This window comes from Anguilla rostrata, chromosome 7 (genome assembly GCF_018555375.3).
Source record: "Anguilla rostrata isolate EN2019 chromosome 7, ASM1855537v3, whole genome shotgun sequence".
NCBI lineage: Eukaryota > Metazoa > Chordata > Actinopteri > Anguilliformes > Anguillidae > Anguilla > Anguilla rostrata.
The window spans coordinates 34,050,319-34,075,593 of record NC_057939.1 but is presented as its reverse complement, the minus strand read 5'-3'; the positions used below and the strand labels follow the sequence as shown (position 1 = coordinate 34,075,593).

The following is a 25,275-nucleotide window of genomic DNA, read 5'->3' as shown; positions in this document are numbered from 1 at the left end:
GGTTAGAAGCCTGTATTGTAGATCAAGGTTTGGATACTTTCTAATTTTATGCTTCTGAACTCGGATAAGACCGAAATGTTGGTTTTAGGTCCAATAATATTAAGGGAGAAAATGTCTACTTTTACCCTAAACTGTGATGGTTGTTTGGCTGAATCAAATATCGTTGTTAAAGACCTTGGTGTTACCATTGATCCTGTGAGGGAGGGGAAGTGTGAAGACCAGACACGACCAAACAGGGGATCTATAAGTTACCGAAGGGCACTCCAGTAACCACTAAGTCTCGTGAGAGACGAAATAAGGGGGTGCTATACTCCTAAGGGACGTATCCCAAATAAAGAATAATAAACCCCTAAACGGGTAACTGAGGAAGAAGGAGTATATAAAAAAAATAAAGGAACAGGGAAACGAGAAATAAAGACCAATAAACGACTTCAAACCGAAGCTGAGAAAAAGAAAATGTCTTTTCACAAACAGACCGAAGACGTTCTGAGGCCAACTAAAACCAGGGGGAAAACTGGTTAGTAAGGGGCGGAAAGATTTGTGCCCCGAAGGTGACACAATAACCCCTAAAAACCGCCAACCTCAGAATCTGGACAAATACCGTCCTAATACCTTTCTCCCAAAAAACAAACTGAAGTCAGAATTCGTTGGAGTTCCTTGGTTCCTGAAATACTTACACCTTGCTCAAAAAAAGCGACAGGGAACTGGCTAGAGCGAAACACGTTACACTCAAGCACCGTTCCACTGCCAACTGAGGCTTTAAATACCCAGCCACAGGTGTGGCTGGTAATCAGCGGAAGATGCGAGCAACCAACAGGTGAAACAAATCAGTGGTAATCCTGCTGGAATGCAAGGAATGTTAGAGCGGGAACAATCATCCCACAGGAACCAAAAATAACGATTAGCCGAGTGGCTAATCTGCAAGCTCGAAACTAATCGTCCCCAAACACCAAAATAACGATTAGCCGAGTGGCTAATCTGAATGCTAACCACTGAGCCGGTGCAGGCACGGAAAAATGATCTACCTTGCACAGAAACCGTGACAGATCCTGATTTAACCTTTCACACACATATAAAAAACATATCCAGAATTGCTTTCTTTCAGTTACGCAACATAGCTACAGGCATTTCCTGTCAGTGGGAGACGCAGAGAAATTCATCCACGCTTTTGTTATGTCTAGGCTAGATTACTGTAATGCCCTGCTGTCCGGCTGCCCTAATAACTTGTTAAAGAGTCTCCAGCTTGTGCAGAATGCAGCTGCTCGTATCTTGACCAGAACTAAGAAGTGTGTACACATTACCCCAGTGCTAGCGTCACTTCACTGGCTGCCCATTAAGTATCCTGACCTTTAAAGCTCTGCATGAACATGCACCAGTGCACATAACTAACCTGCTCCTACCTTATAAGCTCACAAGGTCACTGTTCTCAAGACGCAGGCTACTTAGTAGTCCCAAGAAATTCTAAAAACCTAAAAGGTGGTAGAGTTTTCTCCTACAGAGCCACACTACTGTGGAACACACTTCCAAAATTTATATGGGAGTCAGACACAGTCTCAATATTTAAATCTAGATTTAAAATGCACCTTTCTGCTCAGGCTTATAATCAGTTATAGTCTGGAGACAAGGTGGGAGAAGCCTGTAGCCATAGAGCATTGTGGGGTTGCATCCTTTCCTTACTGTCACCTGCCAATCAGCTGTGACCCCACTTTACATGGGCTGGCTCCTGATAGGCAGATCCCTGTCCTAGTAGCTATGCAGCAACAGACTATTCCTGGCAGGGCCCCAATTGTAATTGTAATCCCCAATTCACAGCACTGTCACTTTACCCACTGTCTGTTCTATTGCACATTCCCTAATTGCCATTTATACTTTCTTCCCCACATTGCCGGCGGGGCTCTTGCCCCAAATTTTGAGAGTGCTGTTGTCTGGTCTCCCCCGCCACTGCGGTCCAGCCCCTCTTTCGTCATTGCCTCCACCCTGCCCACATCCATTGCCACCTGCTGCTCCCCACCACCGCCACCTGGCCCCGCCCATCATCTGAGCCACAATATGAAGATTGTAAACATTGACTGATTGACCATGTTGGCCATCAATCTACACCCTGAGCCGACCAGAGGAGGATGGGTTTCCCCCTTGAGCCTGGTTCCTTCCGAGGTTTCTTCCCATCTTCCACAGGGAGTTCTTCCTTGCCACTGTTGCTTTAGGCTTGCTCCTGTGGGGGCCTAGGCCTGGGTTGTCTGTGAAGTGTATCGTGACAATTGCTGTGAAATACGCTATATAAATAAAATTTGAATTTGATTGATTGATTGATTGATTGATTGAATCTTCCCAGAAGTGGGCGACCTGCCAAATTTGCAAATACTTTTTCACAGCAGTGTATGTGGACCACTGTGATTACAGGACTCGAAAAGCTAGTGACCTGCAAGACCTCTTTAACTAAACCAAGGGATGTGAAGAGGAATAGATGGACTGAAGAGTCCTGCTATGCTCAGCTACTAAATTATTAGCGAAAAAATATATATGAGGCCCCCCCTTAGCTGCTATATAGTTGGAACATTATCTGGTAAATAAAATAAAAACTTGTTTTTAAAGAGAAGTACACCAGAAGTTGCTATGGACTTATAGAATTTATATGGCAATATGACAGCAAATTGAAAATAGAAAATAATTAGAAGCTTCACAACTAATATGAAGTGTTATAGCATAGCTGTTGAAAAGGCTCACTGCTGCTTCCACATTAACATATATCAAGGATTTTGGTTTTGTGTTTTTGAAAACTATGCATTTGTTTGTTTTAAGTCTCCTCATATGCGAAGATAGCACATTTCCTCAAGTTGGTAGCATGCTTTACTGTTCAAGAAAGCTGCTAATAGAAACAGGGAAATGAACTGACATTAGCCTTAGACTGATTTATTACTCTGAAAATACAACATGCAGACCTTGGGGCTTCACCTTTATATGGGAGACTTATGGCAATATTTTTTTTGCCATTCCTGACCTACATTTGCTTGGCTATGTTGTGTCAGATTTTCTTATTTTTGCTGGCAAGCTATGGCAGTTTCTATTTACAGACACACTTGCTTCTTGAGTCTCCTCTGAATGGTATTTAAGCCTTCACACAAATTACAAATCTGAGCAATCCTCGTCCATTTAGGGGTGTTCGTTTTTGAGCTTTATAACTCCAGATGTGAGCATCACATAAACTTGGAAAACGGCTTAACTGAAGCAAGACATCTATCCATCCATTATCTATACCTGCTTATCCAGGGCAGGGTCGCGGGGGGTGCCGGAGTGATTGGGCGAGTGGCAGGATTACACCCTGGACAGGCCGCCAATCTATCGCAAAGCACACACACCATTCACACACTCATGCCTTAGGGCAATTGGTCTCCAATTAGCATGCCAGCCGTCTTTGGACTTTGAAATGTGGAGGAAACCGGAGTACCCAGAGGGACACGGGGAGAACATGCTACTCTAACTCTAACTCACACAGAAAGGCCCAAGCCAAGATTCAAATCCACAACCTTCTTGCGCTGTGCTACCCAATGCACCACCATGCTGCCCTGAAGCAAGACACTTGTACCATTTACAATACTATTAGATGAGATTATATTCTAAATTTAGGTAGAAACATAGTGCCACAAATGCAATTATCTTGGCAAAAATGCAAAAAAGTTGTTCCCCTTCAGTTTGAAATGAAATGTTGAGACCACAAATATAAAACAGGTAAAACTATACAGTACATATTCTGGATCATAAACTCCTTGATCACAAGTACGCAAAATCTGAGGGTAATATGCAGAACTACTAAAGATCTATAAAGCAAAAAGTAAGGAGTGTATCCTGGTGCCCCTTAGTGTCGCTAAATCTATCCAAAATGTCTAAATTGACTCGTGAAACTCACTTCTGCATCATCATTTTCAAGTGGGAATTACTATATTTTCATCTAAGATATCTAGGGATTCAAAAACTTATCTATTATAAAGCATTTAAATTTGCCTCTTAACCCCATAGAGCACATGCTAAATCTGACCAATTCCTTGCCCATTTAGGGAGTACCCTATTTAAAGCTTTATAACTCCAGATCAAAATCAAATCAAAAATCAATTTGCTTTTTTGGTTTGCAATGAAATACTGAGAGATTGCAAATATACAGCAGGTTAAACTACATATGTCCTGGATCAAAAACTCCTTTACCACAAGCGCGTCAAATCGAAGGGTAGATACGCAGAACTACTAAAGATCTATGATACAAAAAGTAAGCAGTGTACCCAGTGTCTCCAAATCTATCCAAAATGTCTAAATTATGCATTGCTGTAAATCACAACATAAATGTATTTCACTATAAATCAACTGTTTGACTGAAGAAACTCACTGTTGCATCATTTTCAAGTGGGAATTACAGGTTTTCCATCAGTACAGTGGTCTAAAATAGCTAGGGGTCCAGAAACTTATCCAAAATCTCTTAAAAAATGAATAAAATGCTTTTTGTCCATTATAAACCATATAAATGAGCCCCCTATGAATGTTTAAGATGAAACATTGATATCAGATTAAAAAATAATGCAGAAAATATTGTCACACAATGTGGTACAGTACCTAAATGTGTAATAATTAACTTTTGTATGTATTTCTATACTCTGTACTCTCGTATGCTTTCTTGTATGGGGATGAGATGACAATTTTCAACCATCCACCACATTTGGGCAATGTTCCAACTCTCACGTCATCACTGTTGCATGCATCACAAAGACTATTAAACTACCAAACACTAACATTAGTGTGAAATATCCTCATTATAAAATACCACTAACCTATTTAAAGACACTCAATTAAAAAAAATAACGTATATAACCGAAATATTTTGAGCAGTAATACTTACACAGCAATGATGAAATCTTGTCTGTGTTCAGTAGATAGAGACAGAGACAGTAAATCAATTATACAGTTCTATCTGCTTCTGTCTTACTCCAGAAAACAATGTCAGGTAGTTCTATCAGCAAAGTTATGGCTTAGTTATGCCCAAAGTCCTCAATAATACAGTGTTTTCCAAGAAATTATGAAAAATCACTGACAACGTTTCATCAGGTGCAGCATCTTTTACTGCTACCACAGAGTGAATGCATAAGTGAATGCGATGATGAGAAAACCTTTGGTTACGCTGACCTATAAAACGCTATTCCAAAAGAAAAATTGGACATGTCATACATTGTTAGAAAGCTTATACTCTCACCTACTGAATAAATGAATTGTCAATCAAGCCAGACTGTACTAAAAAAGGGCAACAATGTCGTAAACAACACGTGTTGTTATGCATAGCTATTTTGGAAGGTACCCAGGCATCACAAATGCACGTATGAATGCCCAGATAGACAATATTGTCCATTATGTCATGGGTTGGGGGTGTAGTTGCAGATGAGGCTGCAGGGAGGAGGTGCTTGTTAAATGAACAACCAGAGCAACAATGGTGGCACTTTGAAATTCCGTATTCAGCATAGTTGTTGTGTATCGTTTACTAATGAAACTAAAACAAAGTGTTTCTGTTTTTAACTCATATTTTGGTTGCAGTAGCATTGAATGTCCGAGTTCAGCAATCTTGGGGGTTGTGCGACCTCGTGGTCATGTGCACCCCCCCCCCCCCCCCAGCGGTTGTGGCCTTAAACAACCGCATAGAGCGTTTATGCCACGGGCCGGCCCTGCTTACAAGCACAAATACAGATGAGCAGTGACAATAGATGTGTATCTGTATAAAGTAGTAGTAGTAGTAGTAATAATAATAATAATAATAATAATAATAATAATAATAAAACATTTTTTGAGTGCTTTTCTTACATGGCACACAGATGGCTTTACATAGTAAGAAAGAACAATCTCCAGTCAAAAAAGACTGCTTATTGCAGTCCCACTATTCTTAATCATGATGGTAATCTCACAAACAGCCTGCTTTCTTGTATATTAGTTTGTGGAAAACAACATATACAGACTTATTATTGGCTTATTGAGCTTATTAATGATATTATAAAAATGGTGGCATGTTACAGCTCCAGCAGCATACCAATAGGGATATTTCACTTCCTGAGTTTAAAAAAAATGTGAGTGTACTTAACATTGCAATGTTACCACATTGTATCATGTTAATACTTCAAGCTGAGATATAAAGTGCAACCATAACAAGCACTGTGGTCTGTTTCTGAAGAGCCAACAAGTAATAATTCATGAATTAACATACACCGATCAGTCACAACGTTAAAACCACCTGCCTAATATTGTGTAGGTCCCCCTCGTGCCGCCAAAACAGCTCTGACCCGTCAAAGCATGGACTCCACCTATGAAGGTGTCCTCTGGTATATTTGGATTTCTGTATATGTTTGAATCTACTGTATATTTGTATCAGATATTTTGTATCTACTGTAAATTTGTATCTGATTGTGTTACTTTGTTGTCTTTGATGCTGCAACAGTGCAAATTCCCCCCGGGGATCAATAAAGTTTCCTCAATTGTAAAGCGCTTTGGATAAAAGCGCTATATAAATGCAGTCCATTTACCATTTACCATAAAGTACACTACTACTACTACTACTACTACTACTTATTACATTATTGGTTTTTATTACATAGAAAATTGACATGGATTACATTGTTGGGAGTTATTACACTATTGGTAGTTTATTACATTATTAGTTTCTACAGGGCTATAAAAAGCTAAGATATTGTTAGAGGGTGAATTATTTCCACATGATTTTAAAAACTCTTGACGGGTCAGAGCTGTTTTGGCGGCACGAGGGGGGACTTACACAATATTAGGTAGGTGGTTTTAATGTTGTGGCTGATCAGTGTATAACAGAGAAATACCCATGTTTGGGTTCAAGCTAGATCCCAGAAATACACCCAAAAACTTTAAAAATGGCTTTGATTAAAAAAGTGTTGAGACAACGTCACTCAAAGCTCATAAGATTTTTGCTATATCCCCTTGTCTGTTTTAATATTCTCCTCAATAACAGGCTCTGGTTTTATCTATAAATGCAAAGCTTCTTTTGGCCAGGATTGGGAGGCAGTTACATTTGAAATCTGGAGATGAGTTGGTGAGGGTGGGAGCAGTGCAGGGAGAAACGTGAACATGTGGAAGCAATTAGAGCGGCAGGCTCATAGAGATTTGCATGTGGCCGATATGCTGGCTGTCTCCGTGGTGACAAGCAGCTGGCTGAGGCGCCTGGTGCATTCCTGCGAGGAACACACCACTGCAGCGCAGACGCACTCATGTGTTTGCATCAACCAACTTAAAAAAAACAAAAGCTTTTCGTTCCAACCTGAATCCATCCCCCTTCCACTGTGGGAGGAATTTGAAAATAGGCTGTGTTGCTGAGCATGTTGTGTGCATCAGACCATGCCAGCAGGGTCAGGAGGTTAATACAGTTGCTTGACTTGAGCGACCCCTGAAAGGCATAAATAGCAGACTGCTGAGGCCAAGATTTCCAGTCTATCCTGCAGACAGCCTCGACTCAGCTGATCTCCTGTCCTCTCCTCTCTTCTCCACTCTCCACGTCTCCGCCAGCTCTGCAGACCCTAGTGAGTAGCTGTATGATCCTGTGTTTTCGCTCCTCACTGTTAACTGTTCCTTTTCTGCAGCTGTGCCACATTGTCATCCTTTAACTCTGATGTGCATGAATTATAAATATATGTAGACTGTGCATCTGTCATGCAACTAAATTAGAGTAGCAAACATGCAATATGTAATTCCACAAAGCATCACAGATAGCATGCAAGCAATTAACAAAACATAACGACAGTATAACTCTTAAATCAGCAAGTTGCAGATATTTAATACAGTTCAGTTGTATTTACTTAATGAATGCATTTCATGGGTTTTGAAACAATATCCAAGAACCTGCCATATCCCTTGTGATTATTAAAAAAAGGCTTCTAAGAAAATATATTGTGCTCTCAAATGATCTGCACAATTATCTTATATATTTGCAAGATGATTGTTAGAATTTAGTTGTTTCTTGCAGTCCACTGCTCAATACATGCACTTCACAGAAATCAACAAGAAAGTTGACTTCTTAGTTTAGCAACCAAGCATGAACAAATAAGGTGAAATCCAATTCTTGCTCAGCAGGAGAGGCTAGTCTGGCTTTTCTGTTGACTGTTCATTTGAAGTAATTTCTGTTTCTCCCATTTCTCTCTTCTTCTGCTATAACTGGACATTGGTGACAAACTCATTGCCTTAATGGTAATTAATATTAGGCTATGTTTCATCAAGCTGCTTACTGTATTCTTCATTATATGGTATGAAACTGAATTTTTTCCAGGATATCAGGCAAGTAATGGATATTTTGGGACATTATTCCCTTTAGTATATCTGAAGAGCCAGCAATATGTCAGTTAGGGAACTAGACTGGACCAGATGACATTAGTCATGAATACCAGACAGACCACTATAGCTAGCAGTTCCATGAAACATTTAGCAATTTCACATATTCAGGACTAACATTTTGGGATTTACACTGCAACAATAAAAAGGGTCAATCTTACAAGTATTTTAGTCTTAGATTTAGACTTATTAAATATTATTTGTATTACTTTTTTTTGCAAAATCAGAAAAAAAAATATTGCCAGGGAGGTGAGACAGTTTGACTCATTTTAAGATTTGCCAAAGGGGTGAGACAATTTCAACCGTCAAGCAAATGGTTACTTAAAACAAGACATTATTTTCTACAGTTGAGGCCAAAAGTTTACATACAGGTATGCTAAAGATAATAAAACTCAGTTTTTCACAACTCCGCAAATTTCATTTTACCATACATTTCTTTTGGCAAGTCAATTAGGGCATCCACTTAGGGCATTACATTAGAGGTAATTTTAAAACAGTTGATTAGAGACAGATTTATTTCAGCTATTAGAATTCCATTGGGTCAAAAGTTTACATACACCAAGTTGATTGTCTCTTTAAACAGTCTGGAAGATTCCAGAAATTGATGTAATGACTTTTTAGAAGCTTCTGGTTGTCTAATTAGGAGTTAATTGGCACCTGTGGCTGTATATAAGGGCCTACCTTTAGAGCCACAGCCTTTTTGCCCTTGATACCATGGGAAAATCCAAGCAACTCAGCCAAGACCTCAGAAAACAATTTGTGGACCTCCACAAGTCCGGTTCCTCCTTAGGAGCAATTTCCGAACAACTGAAGATACCACAAGCATCTGTACAAACAATTGTATGCAAATATAAAAATCTTGGGACCACACAGACACTGCATTGTTCAGGAAGGAGGCACAAATTAACTCCCAGGGCTGAACAAACTTCCGAAAGGTTCAACAGAACCCCAAGACAACAAGGAACTGGTGAAGGAGTTGGAGGCATCAGATACCAAAGTATCTACATCCACTATTAAGATAATCCTATATCACCATGACCTGAAAGGCTGTCACAAGGAACTACTCCAAGAAGACAGAATGAAGTTTGCAGGTGATCACCAGGATGAAGACCTAGCCTTTTGGAGGAGTGTTCTCTGGTCAGATAAAACAAAAATTGACCATAATGAACGGAGGAAAAAGGGTGAGGCTTCATCTGAAGAACACCATCCAAACTGTGAAGCATGGAGGTGGCAGCATCATGTTGTGTGGGTGTCTTGCTGGAAAAGGGACTGGTGCACTTCCGAAAATAAATGGCATCATGAGGAAGGAGGATTATCTAGAAATACTGAAGTAACACCTAAAGACAGCTAGAAAATTAAAACTTTGTCGCAACTGGGTCTTCCAAGCAGGACAGTGATGCTCAGCATACATCCAAGGTTGTAGCAAAATGGCTTTAAAGTGCATCTTGCAGGTAAATTTTTTTTTCGAAATGAATACTTAACCTTGAAAATGACCATTTGAAAAGTTAATGCAGGATTTAATCATTTTTACAAGACATAAGGGCACAGATTCAGAGGAAATAGTGGCCGTTTAGAGCAAAGCTCCTAAAAACGCATTTTTTTCCCAACATCGCGTCATATTACGTAACAAAAGGGAGTCTGCCTGCCTTAGCTAGCCTTAGCTCAATGTGCAGTAGTAGGTGGTATTGAGTCTGAGCGGTCGTGATATAGTGAGTTGGTCTTTTTTTCAGTAGTTTTATATTGAATTTCACTGTGTATCATCATGGTAAATTATTGTGTTTGTGCAGGTTGCACAAACTCCAGCCTGTCAGGATACTGAGTACACAATTTTCCTAACAGGAAAAGGAACGGTGCTAGCATTTGTGAGGCCTGGGTACCTCCAAAAATAGCAATCTCTGGTAATACCACACATGTTGATTACGGCGTTGTCGCCCTTTTTAGTATGGTCTGGCTTGATTGACAATCAATTTATTCAGTAGGTTAGAGTATAAGCTTTCTAACAATGTATTTTTTGCTTTTGGAATGGCGTTTTATAGGTCAGGGTAACCAAAATTTTCTCATCATCGCATTCACTTACGCATACTGTGTGGCAGCAAAAAGACGCTGCACCTAACGAAACGTAGTCAACGATTTTTTGTAATTTCTTGGAAAATACCATTATTATTGAGGACTTCTGGGCATAGCTAAGCCATTTGTTTGCTGATAGACCTAGGTGACATCGTTTTCTGGAGGTAGAAGCGGATATTGATTTACTGTCTCTGTTTCTATGTACCGAAAACATAAGATTTCATCATTGCTACGTAAGTATTACTGCTCAAATTATTTCGGTTATATACGTTATTTTTGAAATTGAGTGTCTTTAAATAGGTTAGTGGAATTATATAATGTGCTGTCCTTTTGTTACGTCACTTCCGGTTTGGCAGTTTATTTTATTTTTTTTAATGTGAAAGTAAAATTCTCTCACAAAAACGACTCCAGAAATCACTGTAGTGTACAGGGTTTGTACGGTCATGAAAAACCTGGAAAAGTCATTGAAATTTAAAATGCAATTTCCTGGAAAAGTTATGGAAAATAATATTTTTTGAAAGGTTTTGGAAAAGTAATGGAAATATAGCTAAAGTTGCATCAAATATAATTACTAATTAATCCAATCATAAAAATAGTATGTATAGTAATGAAACGTAAATTGACACGTAACCTTCGCGGTATTTTGGTGGTGTGAGAAGTTAATTTGGTCCGGCTCAGTCTGTTTACAGGCACGCCTCTGCTGATGTAGCAGTTAGTAAACGTAGGCCCTACTGTGCCGACAATATGCCAAGGGAGTGCAGCTTCAATAATATATCAGGGCTCGAAATTAACTTTTTTACTTGGTAGCACTGGTGCTCTCAACTTCAAAAACTTGTAAGGAATGTAAGGAGCACCAACAATATATGAAATAGATTTTTTATTGATAAGAAACGACAATATAACAGTACGGTTTACAAGTAACAGTTAAACTGTCACGCCTAAAATGTGTCGACTCTTCAAGGAATTGCGGGTTATGCATTCAAACGACAAAGTGCTTCTCGTCACATTAATAGGCCTACCGCTAATTAAATCAACCGCCAGTAAACTGCGTCGGAGAAATTAGCTATTTCAACCGGGTCGCTACACAAAACGTCTGCTTCAACTTTTCAGCTTTCGATAACGCTAATAAATTGACCATAAACCTTTGTCTTCAGGTAACATTAGTTAACGCGTTAGCTCTCTGTGTTGTGTGACAGTGGAGTGCAGCGAAAGGGAGTGATTGAAGGCTAATATTAACCAATTTAAAATCAGCATTAAAGGTAAGAATGTCAAGCTCATGATTGGTTAGAAGGGTCACCGTCAGCTCACAAGGCACATACTGAGTGTACTAACTAGCGAATGTACAGAGAAAGAGACATTCGACTGGAAAAAAAAAATATATATAAAAAAAGGTCACACCAGAACAATTATTTGCACTCGCACAAATGCTCCCAATTATATTTCAAGGCCGCACAGATTAAATTTCGGGAGCATATGCGACCAAAATGGTCGCAATTTTGAGCCCTGTTTGAGACATTGACAAAAATGTTAAACTATTCGAATTAAAATATGAGAGAATGTATCTAAGTGTGTCTATCTGGTGTTTATTTGTTTCAGAGAGGCACCATATGTTTCAGATGCAGACCTAATTTTACTTAGTGTTACAATAAATAATTTTAAATCGTCCCGCTGAGATAAAGTCATTTTTTTGGGTCATGGACATTCAGTTAAAGATTGTGGAGAAGTCATGGAAAAGTCATTGAAAATCATTGGTGAAAAAGTGTATGAACCCTGAGTGTACATATAAGTATATTTTCATGAAAATCTAGTTCCTACATCATTTTCCTACACATTGATTCATTGGGGTCTCCAACCTGCAATTGGCCCTTTAAGATAACAAAGTGAAAGCATTGGAGTGGCCATCTCAAAGCCCTGACCTGAATCCCATAGAAAATTTGTGGACTGAACTGAAGAAGCGTTTCCGAACAAGGAGGCCCACAACCTGACTGAGCTACACTAGTTCCGTCCGGAGGAATGGGTAAAAATTCCAGCAAAGTATTGTGAGAAGCTTGTGGAAGGTTACCCCAAGCTTTTTATTCAAGTTAAGCAATTAAAAGACAATACCACCAAATACTAACAAAGTGTATGTAAACTTTTGATCCACTGAAAATCTGATATAGTACACAAAAGCTGAAATACATATGTCTCTTAGCTGAAATGACCTCTTATGGAAATAAAGTAGATACCTTAATTGACTTAACACGGGAAATGTATGGTAACATGAATTGCGTGGAGTCGTGAAAAATTGAGTTTGAATGTCTTTAGCCTAGGTGTATTTACATGTTTGGCCTCAACTGTACTTGAGAGAAAGTTAACAATACTAAAACACTTAAAGGTCCAGGCAACTGGATTCAAATTGAGGTTATATTCCCCAAACAATTGATTGTCTTCTTAATATTTCTTTCAAGTTCTAAACCCAATATCATTAAATTGTAATAAACACTATTAAATTATTGTGACCTGTTCAGCAGACAAGGACAGGGTAGGCGTGTATCCTGCACTCATTATCATTCATATCTGTAAGACATGTCATGTGTAAACTCAGAGCTTGCCTGTCTGATTTCTAATGGTAGGGTGTTCCACAGCCTTGGAGCATAAAAATAAAAAGCGCTTCTCCACTCCTTTTGTGATTTATTTTGGGTATACTGAGTAAGCAGGCCTCAGCAGATATGAGAGCTCGGCTAGGAACATATTCAGACAGGCAATCTCTGATGTATGCAGGTGCTAAACCATTAAGAACATTGAAAACCCGTAATAAAACCCGAAAATCAATTCCAAAGTGAACAAGGGAGCCAGTGTAATGCGGCCAGAATAGGTGTAATGTGCTCTCAAATTTTGGGAAGCAGCATTTTGTACCAGTCGAAGTCGGCCAGTTGTCTTTTTTGGCAGCACAGTGTAGAGTGCATTACAATAATCTAAGCGCCTGAAAACAAGCCCATGAATATATATTTTTTTGCATCATGTAACATAAGGAATGGTTTCACACTTGCAGTGTTCCTGAATTGAAAAAAGGCAGTCTTAACAACATTATCTATATTAGACTCTATAGCAGACTCAAACTACAGACATTACATCCGAATAAATTAAGTCTACGATTCCACATGGCTAAGTCTGGAAGCTATTTAATTGTCACTAGCTAGCAGTAGGCCTACTTACCGATCAACCATTTGTTCCAGGCGAAAGTGCCTGTGGGCTCCAGAAATAAAACCCATTTCTTGTAGGTCTCTTCATTTTTGTGAAGAGAAAAAAGCTTATATTGCTTTCTCCGTATCCAGTGAAGGGGCAATGCTTGGGCATTTTGAACTTGGCTTGCCTTACCTGCATTATTTACATATTACATATAGAAAGGATTTCAGTGGACTTAAGGTTTTTGTTACGTAACTAATACCCAATTAACCCCGCCCACTGAAAACCTGGCGTTTAGCCAAAGGGGAATTTCAGCACAGGATTTTATGTTTTTTTTTATCTCTTTAAAATAATCATTTTAACTATTTCTGGGATGTGTTAAAAAAAAGTATAATTTTTTTTTTTTTAAATCAGCAAAGAATTCACAGATTTCAATTTCCTGGACCTTTAAGACAAGCTTTTTTGCAGTGTACTCTGAATGCAGTTTTTGCAAAAATAATTTACATATTATATTTAGATTCTAAAGATATCCTTGTGAAAATACATGAGGTTTACATGTACTGTACATTTAATCTTCAGTCTTCATTGGAATATGGGAGCAGTTAAATGAAACCAGGCAACCTGTGCCAAAAAGATTTGAATTCTTTCCTTGTTATTCACACAGCCCCATTGCTCAAAACAACACATTTGGATGATCTGCCCAACATACACTCTCTCCCCCAGTAACAGTGTGGAAAAGATGACAGATGTCCATACAAGAGGTCTCCTGGGTTGGCTAGCCACCTTGTTCATGCTCTGTGGGACCCTGGCAATGCCTGTGGAGGTAGACCCGGAGTGTTCTGGAGGCACCAGTGCCAAGTATAGCCTGGTTTTCACAGGCATGTGGAGCCAGACAGCCTTCCCCAAGCAGTATCCCATGTACAGACCCCCAGCACAGTGGTCCCATCTAATTGGTGAGTCCAACTGACTTTGTACTGCCTTTACTGACCCAAATACAGTACTCTTTGCATAACCTGGGGAAAATAAAATATGCATATAGTCAGGGGTTAAATTGGGAAGGAAAACAATGTTTTAAAAAGAATGTATACTATTGATGCAAGCTTATATAATATATTTCAAGTTCATTGAATGTCATTAATGCTGAGAATTTTTTTTTACCCCCGAAAATAATCTGTCATCATCCTCTTTTTTCCTCCCTTTCTTCCTCCTTTATCCATCTTTCTTAAACTGTTGAATTGAAACAAAATAAAACCAGCGGCAACTGGTGAGTTGAAAATTGGTGGGGCGCAAAACTTTCCTTTAAACTAATCATTGATCTCAAACTGTTTTAATTAATTTTCAGTGATTAACAAGCATGCAAACATCTGACTAATCAATTGAAAAGGGACACACAGCTTCTTCGCATTGTGTTAGGGAGATTAAATGATAAATGCAATTTAGAAAAATCCGTTTTAATCACTAAGCAGTGGTGGAATCTTCCCCTGATTTTCCTTGAGTATCAATACAAATAATCCACAAAGTAGGCTACTCAATACTATCATATATAGCCAGCTCTCCCCAAATGGACAGTTTTATCGAGTAGCCTAGGCCTTATAGCCTACATGTATTTTCATTTGCAGTACGAAATTGTGCACATTTCTAATCAATATTATTTGCAGATACATTCCGCACTTCTTTCTCCGCACTCGTATTCATGGCAAATATCTGCAATGCGTAGATTGTAAACAAAATTGAATTGCAGGTTTTGTTTTTGCTGGTTATTCTGTAAGCTAACACGGTAGATAACAGACTGGTGTATCTTGTTCGTTAAGTGTAGACTACTTGGTGATTAAAACAGATTTTTAACAGATAAATTGAATTTATGATTTAATCCCCTAACACAGTATGAAGACGTTGTGTGTTAGACTACTTGCCATTTGATTAGTCTGATCATTGGCACGCTTGATAAAGGAAAATTACTAATGAAAACAGGTTGAGATCAATGATTTGTTTAAAGGAAAGTTTTGCGCCCCACCAATTTTCAGCTCACCAGCCGCCCCTGAATAAAACATTATGTGGGAAATAACTATTCAATCCTATCTTAGCTGCTGACCAGCAACCTGATGATTTTGCTCAAGCAATCAAAGTTGCCGTTAATAATAGCCGGCATTTGTGGGGGCTGTTTATTCATCTCTCTTTAAAATGTTGCATAGATGAAATTACATGTTAATGAAATTACCTACCGCGTCCGGTTCCAAACAATCAGGACAATCAACAATATTTTTCTTTCTGTGCCTGTCTATATAAACAACTGTTCCTCCTGAGTTTATTTTCTTCAGATTTTTGATTGGTTGAGTGAGTAACTGGCTAGAGGGAACACATGGACTGGAGCATATGAAAAATGGACTGGATTGTCAAAGCTATTTGTAAAACTGCCGTTTAAAATAATTTATTTATTTACCAAAGGTGGGTGGATGCCATCCACCCGCGTCCACCCCCAATTTAACCCCTGCATATAGTAACTAAGGAGAATAGTAATGCATAATAGCTGTGAAAAGCGCTGCTCACTGGACACTGAAATGAACAAGCGAACCTTTTCAAAGATTATACCATGTCATTCTACTGTCAATATCTGTGACCAAATATGGAATAAATGTGCAAACTTATCATTGGTTTCACACATATCACTGAGTGGTCATGTATTGTCTTGGACGATCTTTTTGTGAAATATATGCTCATTTGTGATGCCTGGGTACCTTCCAAAATAGCTGTGTGTAATACCACACGTTATTTATGGTGTTGTCGCCCTTTATAGTATGATCTGGCTTGATCGACAATGAATCGATCCATTAGGTGACAGAATAAGCTTTTTAACAATATATAATATGTTTTATTTTACTTTTTTATAGCTCAGCGTAACCAAAGGTTTTCTCATTATAGCTGCATTACGCATTCAGTCTATGGTAGCTGCAAAAGACACTGCACCTAGCAAAATTTATCTATGACTTTCGTAAATTCTAGGAAAATATAATTCCTGAGAAATTCTGAGCATGGCTAAGGCATATGTTTCCTGATAGACCTAGCTGATATACTGTTTTCTGGACTAAGTTAGAACTGGGGAACTACATTATTGATTTACTTTCTCTGTCTTTATTGACTGAACATAGATAAGATTGCATCATCCAAATGTAAGTGTTACTGCTGAAAATATTTTGGTTATATCCGTTATTTTTTGAAATTGAGTGTTTTTAAATAGGTTAGTGGTATTTTATAATGAGGATATTTCACACTGTAACATAAGCGTTTGTTAGTTTGCTAAATAGTGTTTGTTTTTAATGCACCGGATGTGAACTGAACTGGAATATTGCAAAAATGAGGTTGACGGTTGAATATTGTTTTAATGTTGTCCCATCCCCATACAAGAAAACATCACATACTGTAGAGTACAGAAAAACATACAAGAGTTAATGATTAGACATTTAGGTACTGTACAACTTTGTGTGATAATGTTTTATGCATTTTTAAAAATCTGATATCAATGTTTCATCTTAATCCTTCATAAGGGAACATGTACATGCTTTATAAAAACCATTTTATTAATTTTTGGAGAGAATTTGTTTCAGATCCCCTAGATATTTTAGGTCACTTTACTGATAGCACACTTGTAATTCCCACTTGAAAATAGTGCAAAAGTGAGTTTCTTGAGTCAAAACAGTAGATTTGTTGTGAAATACATGATCATGTTGTGATTTACAGTAATGCATCATTTAGACATTTTGGATAGATTTGGAGACACTGGGTACACTGCTTACTTCTTGCTTAATAGATCTTTAGTAGTTCTGCATATCCACCCTTAGATTTTACGCACTTTTAATCAAGGAATTTTTGATCCAGGACATGTATAGTTTAATCTGCTCTATATGTGCAATCTCTTAGTATTTCATTGCAAACTAAAAATGAGCTAATTCATGTTTGATTTTTTGCCAAGACAATTGCATTTGTGGCATTTTATTTCTTTCTAAATTATGAATCTAAACTAATCTAAATTAGTATTGTAAATGGTACTCACATCTGGACTTATAAAGCTTTAAATAAGGTACTCACTAAATGGGCAAAGATTGGCCCGATTTGGCATGTGTGCAAAGGGGTTAAGCAAGATACTGAATTTGCATGTGTAATACATAAAATATAGATGCTGGACAGTAGCCGTTTTTCCCACGGCATGCAGGAACTGGCACCGTCAACTATGTGTGGCAAATTGTGGTCACTCACTCACTCACATACTCACTCAGTCACTCACTCACTCACTCGCTCGCTCACGGACAACCTTTGAGGGAAGTTTGGTGGGATGCATGCGCAGGTGGTGCTTCGTTTAGTAGGACGCGTGCGCAGGTGGTACGGCACAACATTTTTAAGCACAGCTTTATCGCCTAACGTTACTTTAGCTAACCCTAACATGTTCGCGTTTCGCTTTTTTTAGCTAACCTAGTTAGCGCGTACGGATTGCCTATCTTTTGGCTGAACGAAATGAACTGAATCACTTCCTGAAGCGATTTGTTTGCGAATGTGAACTGGTTGTTCACTGGAAACGATTCATTTGCGAACATGAACTGGTCGTTCACTGACTGAATATCGTTCGCAGACTATCAGTTGAGTGATTCGTTCACTGAACGTACTAGGGATGTGACGGTACACTGAACTGAAGTGCGCCCGAATTGTTCACGAACGACACAACACTAGCCCAAATCGTTCGGAACAACACAACACCAGTTTGTTCCAAAGTAAATTGTTTAGCATAAAATCGAAACAAAAACATTTTATTTAAAATAGGGAAAGAAAGTGTTTGGTTCTTTGGCTATTAAATATTTTGTGGGAAAATGCCCTTTGACAACATCCAACAGCAAAGCACCCCCCCAGCCCCCGGTCGACCGACACCAACCCTAGTGACACCACTGATTTGGTGAACGAATCTTTTGAACGAATCTTTTTAGTGAACTGATTCTACTGATTCAGTACACTGAAAAGAACTGCTTTGCTCATCACTAGGACTAGTACTTAAAATAAGACTAGGGCCTTATCCTGAGGAGAAAGTGCTGCATTTTTGGTACAATAATTAAAGCAACCGCAGAACATGTAAACCTCTCTGAGATCTGCCTAAATCAATAGCTATTTTTTTCTGAAGGCCTTAATCTCTAAATGCATGCTGACACACTCTTGAGAGTGGATGTATCCTGAGTGAGGAAGACAGTAATGAAAGTGGAGTGATAATTATTGCCAACTTCTGTGATGACAACAGAAGCTTTTCAAAGATTGTGTGACTCTCCTTCCAGGTGTGACACACAGCTCAGACTACTACATCTGGCAGAGAAATGAGTTTGCCAGTAATGGTGTGCGCGAGTTTTCGGAGAAAGGCGAAGCCTGGACGCTAATGAAGGAGGTTCAGGCGGCTGGGGAGCGAATCCAGAGTGTCTATGGGGTATTCTCTGCCCCTGCTGTTATTGGAGGGACAGGCCAAACTTCCTCTGAGTTTGAAGTTTTCACCAGGCACTCCCTTGTAAGTTTCCTGTCCCATAATTTGGGCCATGTGTTTTTGAGACCTCAATTTCAGCAACACAGCATGTCACCCACTCGTGTATCGCAGCCATAAAACAACTAGTGTGGTAGAAAATGCACATGATGTTTTCAAAATGTAACAAAATGTTTAAATACATAAAAATGCTGAGTAGGACAAAATTGTCTTTACAAATTGTCTTTACATTCTTTTTTGTGCAATTTTTCGCACATCTTTTAGTGTTTTGTAATGTCCATTGTGGTCAACAGATTATTGCATTTTCTTTTCAAGTAATAGGTAGTACAGTGTTCACAGGTACAGTCATTCATAAATATTTGAAGGTTATGCCCATTTTATGGTTAAATATTATCTGCTTAATGGACAAGATGTAAATACATTCAGAACAAATCTCATTGTTAATCACCAAAATAAGAATATGATGGAACTTAAACAGTTAGGCAATACAAATGTGGCTGTTTCAGGGATGCATGATGAACAATCAACATAATGCATCTTCAGAAACAAGCTAGAGAAAAGAAATCATGGCCGTAGTTATATCCTATAAAAACATGTCGAGTGACAGTCTTGTTTTACCTTAATGTTTATTTTCCTTGATGTTCCTACGTTTGGTCCAGGAACAAATGTAACCTTTAAAGAAGACTGAGCCTGTAAATCAAAACAAATTCAAACCAAAGTAGCATATGTTCCTGCCCTCAATGCGTGACCATGGCTTTTGCAGGCCGACCAAATTGTTCTCCTTTATGTTACGCACCGAAAATTAAGGACTATTTCAATTTACATCTGTCCCTTTGCACAGAGTCTCATTTGTATAGCACATCTTGTGTATTCTTACACTAACTCTATTGTCTGCTTGTAGTGTTTTATGCACATTTGTACAGCACAATTGGGATTTCCATACAAATAATCCCTGTTGTCTCCTTGCAGCGCTTTTTGGTGTTATATCTGTCCCTTACACATTAAATCTGGCTATTCTGTTTCACTGTTTCAGCTTTCCTTCATCATACGGATTGTGCCCAGCCCCGACTGGTTTGTGGGTGTGGACAGCCTCAACCTTTGTGAGGCAGGCCACTGGAAAGAGAATGTTTCACTAGACCTCTTTCCTTATGATGCTGGTACAGACAGTGGCTTCACCTTTTCCTCCCCTAACTTTGAGACCATCCCTCAAGAGAAGGTCACAGAGGTAAAATCTCACCTTTGAATGAAGAGCTAAATGAGATATTTCTCTATATGAGAATGTTTTGAGCAAATGAGGATCGTACTAGACAAACCAAGTAATAATTCAAAGTAATACTGTTCACTGATAAACTTAAGACTATTACTAATACTATTATTAGTAGCTATTAGTAGCGCAGGGAATACACACGTATGCAATGATTCATGCCAGATCACAGATGATATAGTGATGGTTCATCTTCTCCTCCAGATAACCTCATCATTCCCCAGCCACCCAGCGAACTCCTTCTACTACCCCCGGTTGAAGCACCTGCCTCCCATAGCCCGGGTGACTCTCACAAAGGTCAAGAGTAACCACATCTTCAGCCTGCCCCTTGAGCCTACCCAGTCCAACCAGATTCCCACTGGTAATGAGATCGGGGATTCCCTAATAAGTAAGAATTGGAAAATGTCTTTATAATCAGTGGAAACATGACACAAGAAATGGAAGGGCATTTGGGCTATTTCAAGACAGTTAGCATTACCCTTAAGATATGAGGGACCTGACTTAAAATATACAGAGCCCACAGCAGCTGATCTGTGGATTAATTTTTTGTTCCCAAGTCTATTTTTAAATGCCGGGAACTCCTTTAAATGATTATCGATTAAATGGATCCTATTTTGTCACATGTATTAGACAGTTGTTAAGAATACTGTGACCTAGTGTGCTGGATCCACATGTAATGGAGGGAACTCATTTTGATTCAGAACTCTGAGAAAGTTCTATAAGGTTGTTACACTCTGATATTTTAATTCTCTGAATCTTCAGAGAGCATCTGGAGTACATTACTACAAGAAAAGTGATCGTATAAGCAGTCTTTTTTTATGAGAAGTGTGCTTGTGCTTTTGTTCATGTAAGTAATTTGTGTGAGCTGTATGTGTTTTCAAATAATGTGTTTGAGCTGTGTTTATGGAAAGAGTGTTTTTGTTTATACAATGTGTTTGTGCGGGTTGTATGTGTCTATAAGCAATGTGTTTGCGCAAGTGGTGTGTTGTTTGTCCTCATCCACAACACACTCTTCAATTGCCAGATCTTGATACTGAGAGCTGTTCCGAGTTGCTACGGCAACCAGAAAACCAACCCCAAACAAGAAAATAAAGGCCAACATTTACTGAAGTCCTGTATTTATAATTTCTTAGCATTCAGGAATGATTTGTAATGGAAGCAAAGGCTGATGCAATCTACAGCTATGCTTTCATTTCTTTGTTTCATCTCAGCACTGCTCTGGCTCTTGAACAAATGTGTATCTGAGGTAGACATTATTCAGGTTTTAAAGTCTGTCTCTGGTTGAAGTTGAATATTGGGAGTTAGGTGCAAGCAATTCCTGCAGCAAAATCCACTAACTACGGGTATAAAACAAAGCATGTTGTCCACTGGCAGTCTGGCTAGTTTAAGTTCCTTCTCCCATGACACCAGATGCATTAGCTGGGTTTTAACTTTAAGAGGAAGACCAATCTCTGCTTTCTGTAACGTACTGTACTTAACTGCACTTCAGAGTAGACCTACCTGGAGAACTGTCCCAAAGGCTACATTTTTCCAGTCAAAAACACATCCTATGTGTTAGTGTTACTTGTAGACATTTCCATGAATTCAATCAATAGTTGTCCTTTATATTGACTGGTAAATTATGTATGTGCTCCTTAATTTTTGAAGAAAAAAAATTATGTTAATTTCAGAAATGCTGAACTGTGTTTGCAGAGAAAAAGTAACATTTGGATTTAATTTAATTTGTGGGTACAAATGTTTATTTAATCTAGGAGAACAGAATAAATCTATGGTTAGGTGAATCACATTCTTTGATGGCTGCTCAGAAAATTTTGGTTTGTTAGTTTTAGGAAGAAATTAGCACCCAATCTGACATGAACCAGTTAGTGAATTAATAATAATTAATTATTGACCACTGCATGCAGTGGAAGGCTCTGTCCACATTTCTGTTGACCACACAGTAACAGTTTCTTTAACATTTCTAAACGTCTTCCATTTAATGCTTCCACAGGGTTGTATTGGGAATTTTCTGAGAATTTAGTCATTGTCAGTCATTGTCATGATTCTTTTACAGATGTTCTCTAAAAATTAAAGGCAGGCAAATCAGCTTTTAGTGATGTACAGAGGATAAGAAACGTGAGACTTAAGAAAGTAAAATCGCTACTTTACAAAATACAGTATGTTTAAGTATAGTATTAAATATGCAAGTCTAGGAAAGCAAGTTTTATATTGGAGATATGTCTCGTTGAAGGAATAATGCAGCAATTGGACTCCAGCCTATAGCCACTTTGTGACACATATACATAAAAACATGACTTGTGGTGACAGGTGTTTCTGCTCCTTGCAAATAGTTGATAGTCCCACGGGCTGGTGTCACAATGTGCCCCTCTGATGTGCTTTCAGATACCCCACTGGATTGTGAGGTGTCAGCATGGTCCCCCTGGGGCCTGTGCTGGGGGAAGTGTGGGGAGCCTGGGGTGAGGCGCAGGACCCGCTACATCCACCTCCACCCCGCCAACAATGGGGCAGACTGCCCCCCACTGGAGGAGGATAAGACCTGCGACCCCGATAACTGTGTGTGAGAGGCAAGCCCATACCAGAAGGTCCATGGGTGCAGATATTTCACTTTTTGCTGCTTTGCAGCCTTCATAACACTAGGTGGCATGAGTATGCCAACTCTGCATAGTGCCTCTTTCAGTTGTTGAGATCCCAGGCAGTATTCAGTCAAATTCCTATGCAGAATATTTAAGGGAGGCTATCTCCTAAGCCCACCCAACTGGGTAGAATCAGAATGGGATTTTATAAATCTCATAGCTGGTGTAGTCTTATCCTGGGGGCCTGAAGTGTAGGCAGCCTTCTGTTATGGTCACAAGCTTTTTTTTCTCCTTCTTCTTGCCTAATGAGGCGGCCAGAATAATGTCTGCAGGATGAAGTCAGTCACAGTTATTGCTTAGTGAACAAATCCTCAACCTAGTCTTCAGCTCAACCACAGAAAACTTGTTATTTTTAAGGTTCCATGTCGAGAATTGCACATTTTCACTAGAATTCTACAACAAACTACATGGGAAAAACATTTTTGTAACTGTCTACATATTTTTAACAGAATCATTTGCACTGTTGGAAATCTTGCTATGGTAATAGAAATTGCACTCTTAGTAGTTAAATGGCATCAGAATCTATGTACTCCACAATGAGAATTGCACCTCTTCCACTTCGAAACCAAATATTCCATCACAGTGACGTAAGCCAACTAAGTAAAATGCAAAAACAAGAACTGCTTGGCCAAGAATGACAAAATTGCAAATCCCCCTAGTTAGGAAACAGTGTCGAGAGCCATAAGCCTTGATAGACAGTACCCTCTAGTGGTTAAATTATTAACACACATGCTGTTGGCCATCTACTGTATAGATCAAAGGATTGAGAACAGCACTGCACCTGAAAAAAATGTTTTATCATGAAATACCTTGTTTAATATTAGATCAGATATCCCATATATGATATGACTATGTTTATGTGAATATTTAAACAATAAACCAGGGCAGGCAGTATTGTGAATGTAGGCTATCGCAGCTGAGGGGTGTTGTTCGGCCTGGAGTGAGTTATTGCTTTTACTAACCTGTTACTAAATATGAAATAGATATTATAGACATAATCCAATTAAAAAACAGTTTTTAAAAATTGAATTACAAGAACAGGCAAATTTACAAGAAAGTAGATACCAGCTCCCCGCAAAGGTCTGTCTGCATGCTGCAGATGGATACTCTTGGGAAAATAGGGGCAGGCGGTTTCAGTGCAACATGAGTAACCCCCCTTTCTTCTGCCAAACTAGCTAGCAAGCTAACATTAGTGAGCCAACAAGAGTTTATGCCTTATTGATGTTTATTTGTATGTTCCCATCAATTGTGCAACCACTGATAAACTGTCCCATCAGTGGAATCACGTTTCATAGATATGCTCGTTTTGTTAGGTGGAAGATGCGCGTTGCTTGGCGTGGGGAGAATTCTGCTCCACCTTCTACAGTCTCTGAGTTTCAGTTGCCAATAGCTCTAGAGAGAGTTCTCACACTTGTGACCACTCATGGACATAATCTCTCAACTCAAGACCCACATCAGAAAGTTTCAAATGTTTCCATTTTGTGACTGCTGATAATCATTACATGAAGCTAACGGTTTTTTATTTTGACTTGAATGACTGCTTAGCCGTGGCTGATAATTGAAATGAAACTGTGTAAAGAAGCATTAGACATCATAACCATGGTAGAATAGTTATTATGGTTACTGTTCAATCAGATTGCAAAATTTGCCCGTTTTATAATGTGTATTTGCCTCTCGCCCAATGCATGCTGGGATAGGCTCCAGCACCCCCTGCGACCCTGCCCAGGATAAGCGGGTATAGATAATGGATGGATGGATAATGTGTAGTATTTGTATATGGAGATCCACAAAGCATCATTCTTCAATCAATACTAATTCATAGAAAACAAATCCTGCAAAACTTCAGGGCAGCAATCAATTCCACGTTCTGGAAATTGAAATGTTGTGGTACCATCACACCAATAAAAAAACAACATTTTTGATAATTCTCATCAATATGTAACACTTTGTAGAAAAAGGAAATAAATATACCATGTATTTAACTTGATTGTCACCTTCCTTTCCTTTACTAGCAAAGCATAAAATATTATAAAATATGCTAAAGAAACAGTAGAAAAAACACACTGGTCTCCATACAACCAAACAGTACAGGTGATAAATGTAATTTGATTGCCCTATTTGCATGTATCATGCCAATGTCCTGCAGAATCATTCCATTTTCCTGTTAGATTATTCAGAGATTAATTGTACAGAATTGAGCCTCAGCTGATGTGATACTTTCAAAATCACTGGCAAATTAAGGTACATTCAGCAAAGGGAAATTTGGCACT

General features: G+C 38.8%; 2 protein-coding genes across 4 annotated transcripts in view; one reads left to right on the top strand and one right to left on the bottom strand.

Annotated features, from left to right (window-relative positions):
- The window catches only part of LOC135258515 (ribonuclease inhibitor-like), a 362,007-nt gene that overhangs the window by 20,867 nt on the left and 315,865 nt on the right, over positions 1-25,275 (bottom strand). The gene's annotated exons all lie outside the window — the stretch shown is intronic.
- spon2b (spondin 2b, extracellular matrix protein) lies at positions 7,239-24,987 on the top strand. Of its 2 annotated transcripts, none has more exons than XM_064344087.1 (6): positions 7,239-7,565; positions 14,267-14,555; positions 18,912-19,135; positions 20,142-20,333; positions 20,577-20,760; positions 22,755-24,987. In XM_064344087.1, the coding sequence occupies exons 2-6, from the start codon at positions 14,294-14,296 to the stop codon at positions 22,931-22,933; spliced, it is 1,041 nt and encodes a 346-aa protein (XP_064200157.1). In that variant the 5' UTR covers positions 7,239-7,565; positions 14,267-14,293; the 3' UTR covers positions 22,934-24,987. The 2 variants fall into 2 exon arrangements, with proteins under 2 accessions (XP_064200157.1, XP_064200158.1); XM_064344088.1 differs by having other exon boundaries at positions 7,241-7,565; positions 14,326-14,555.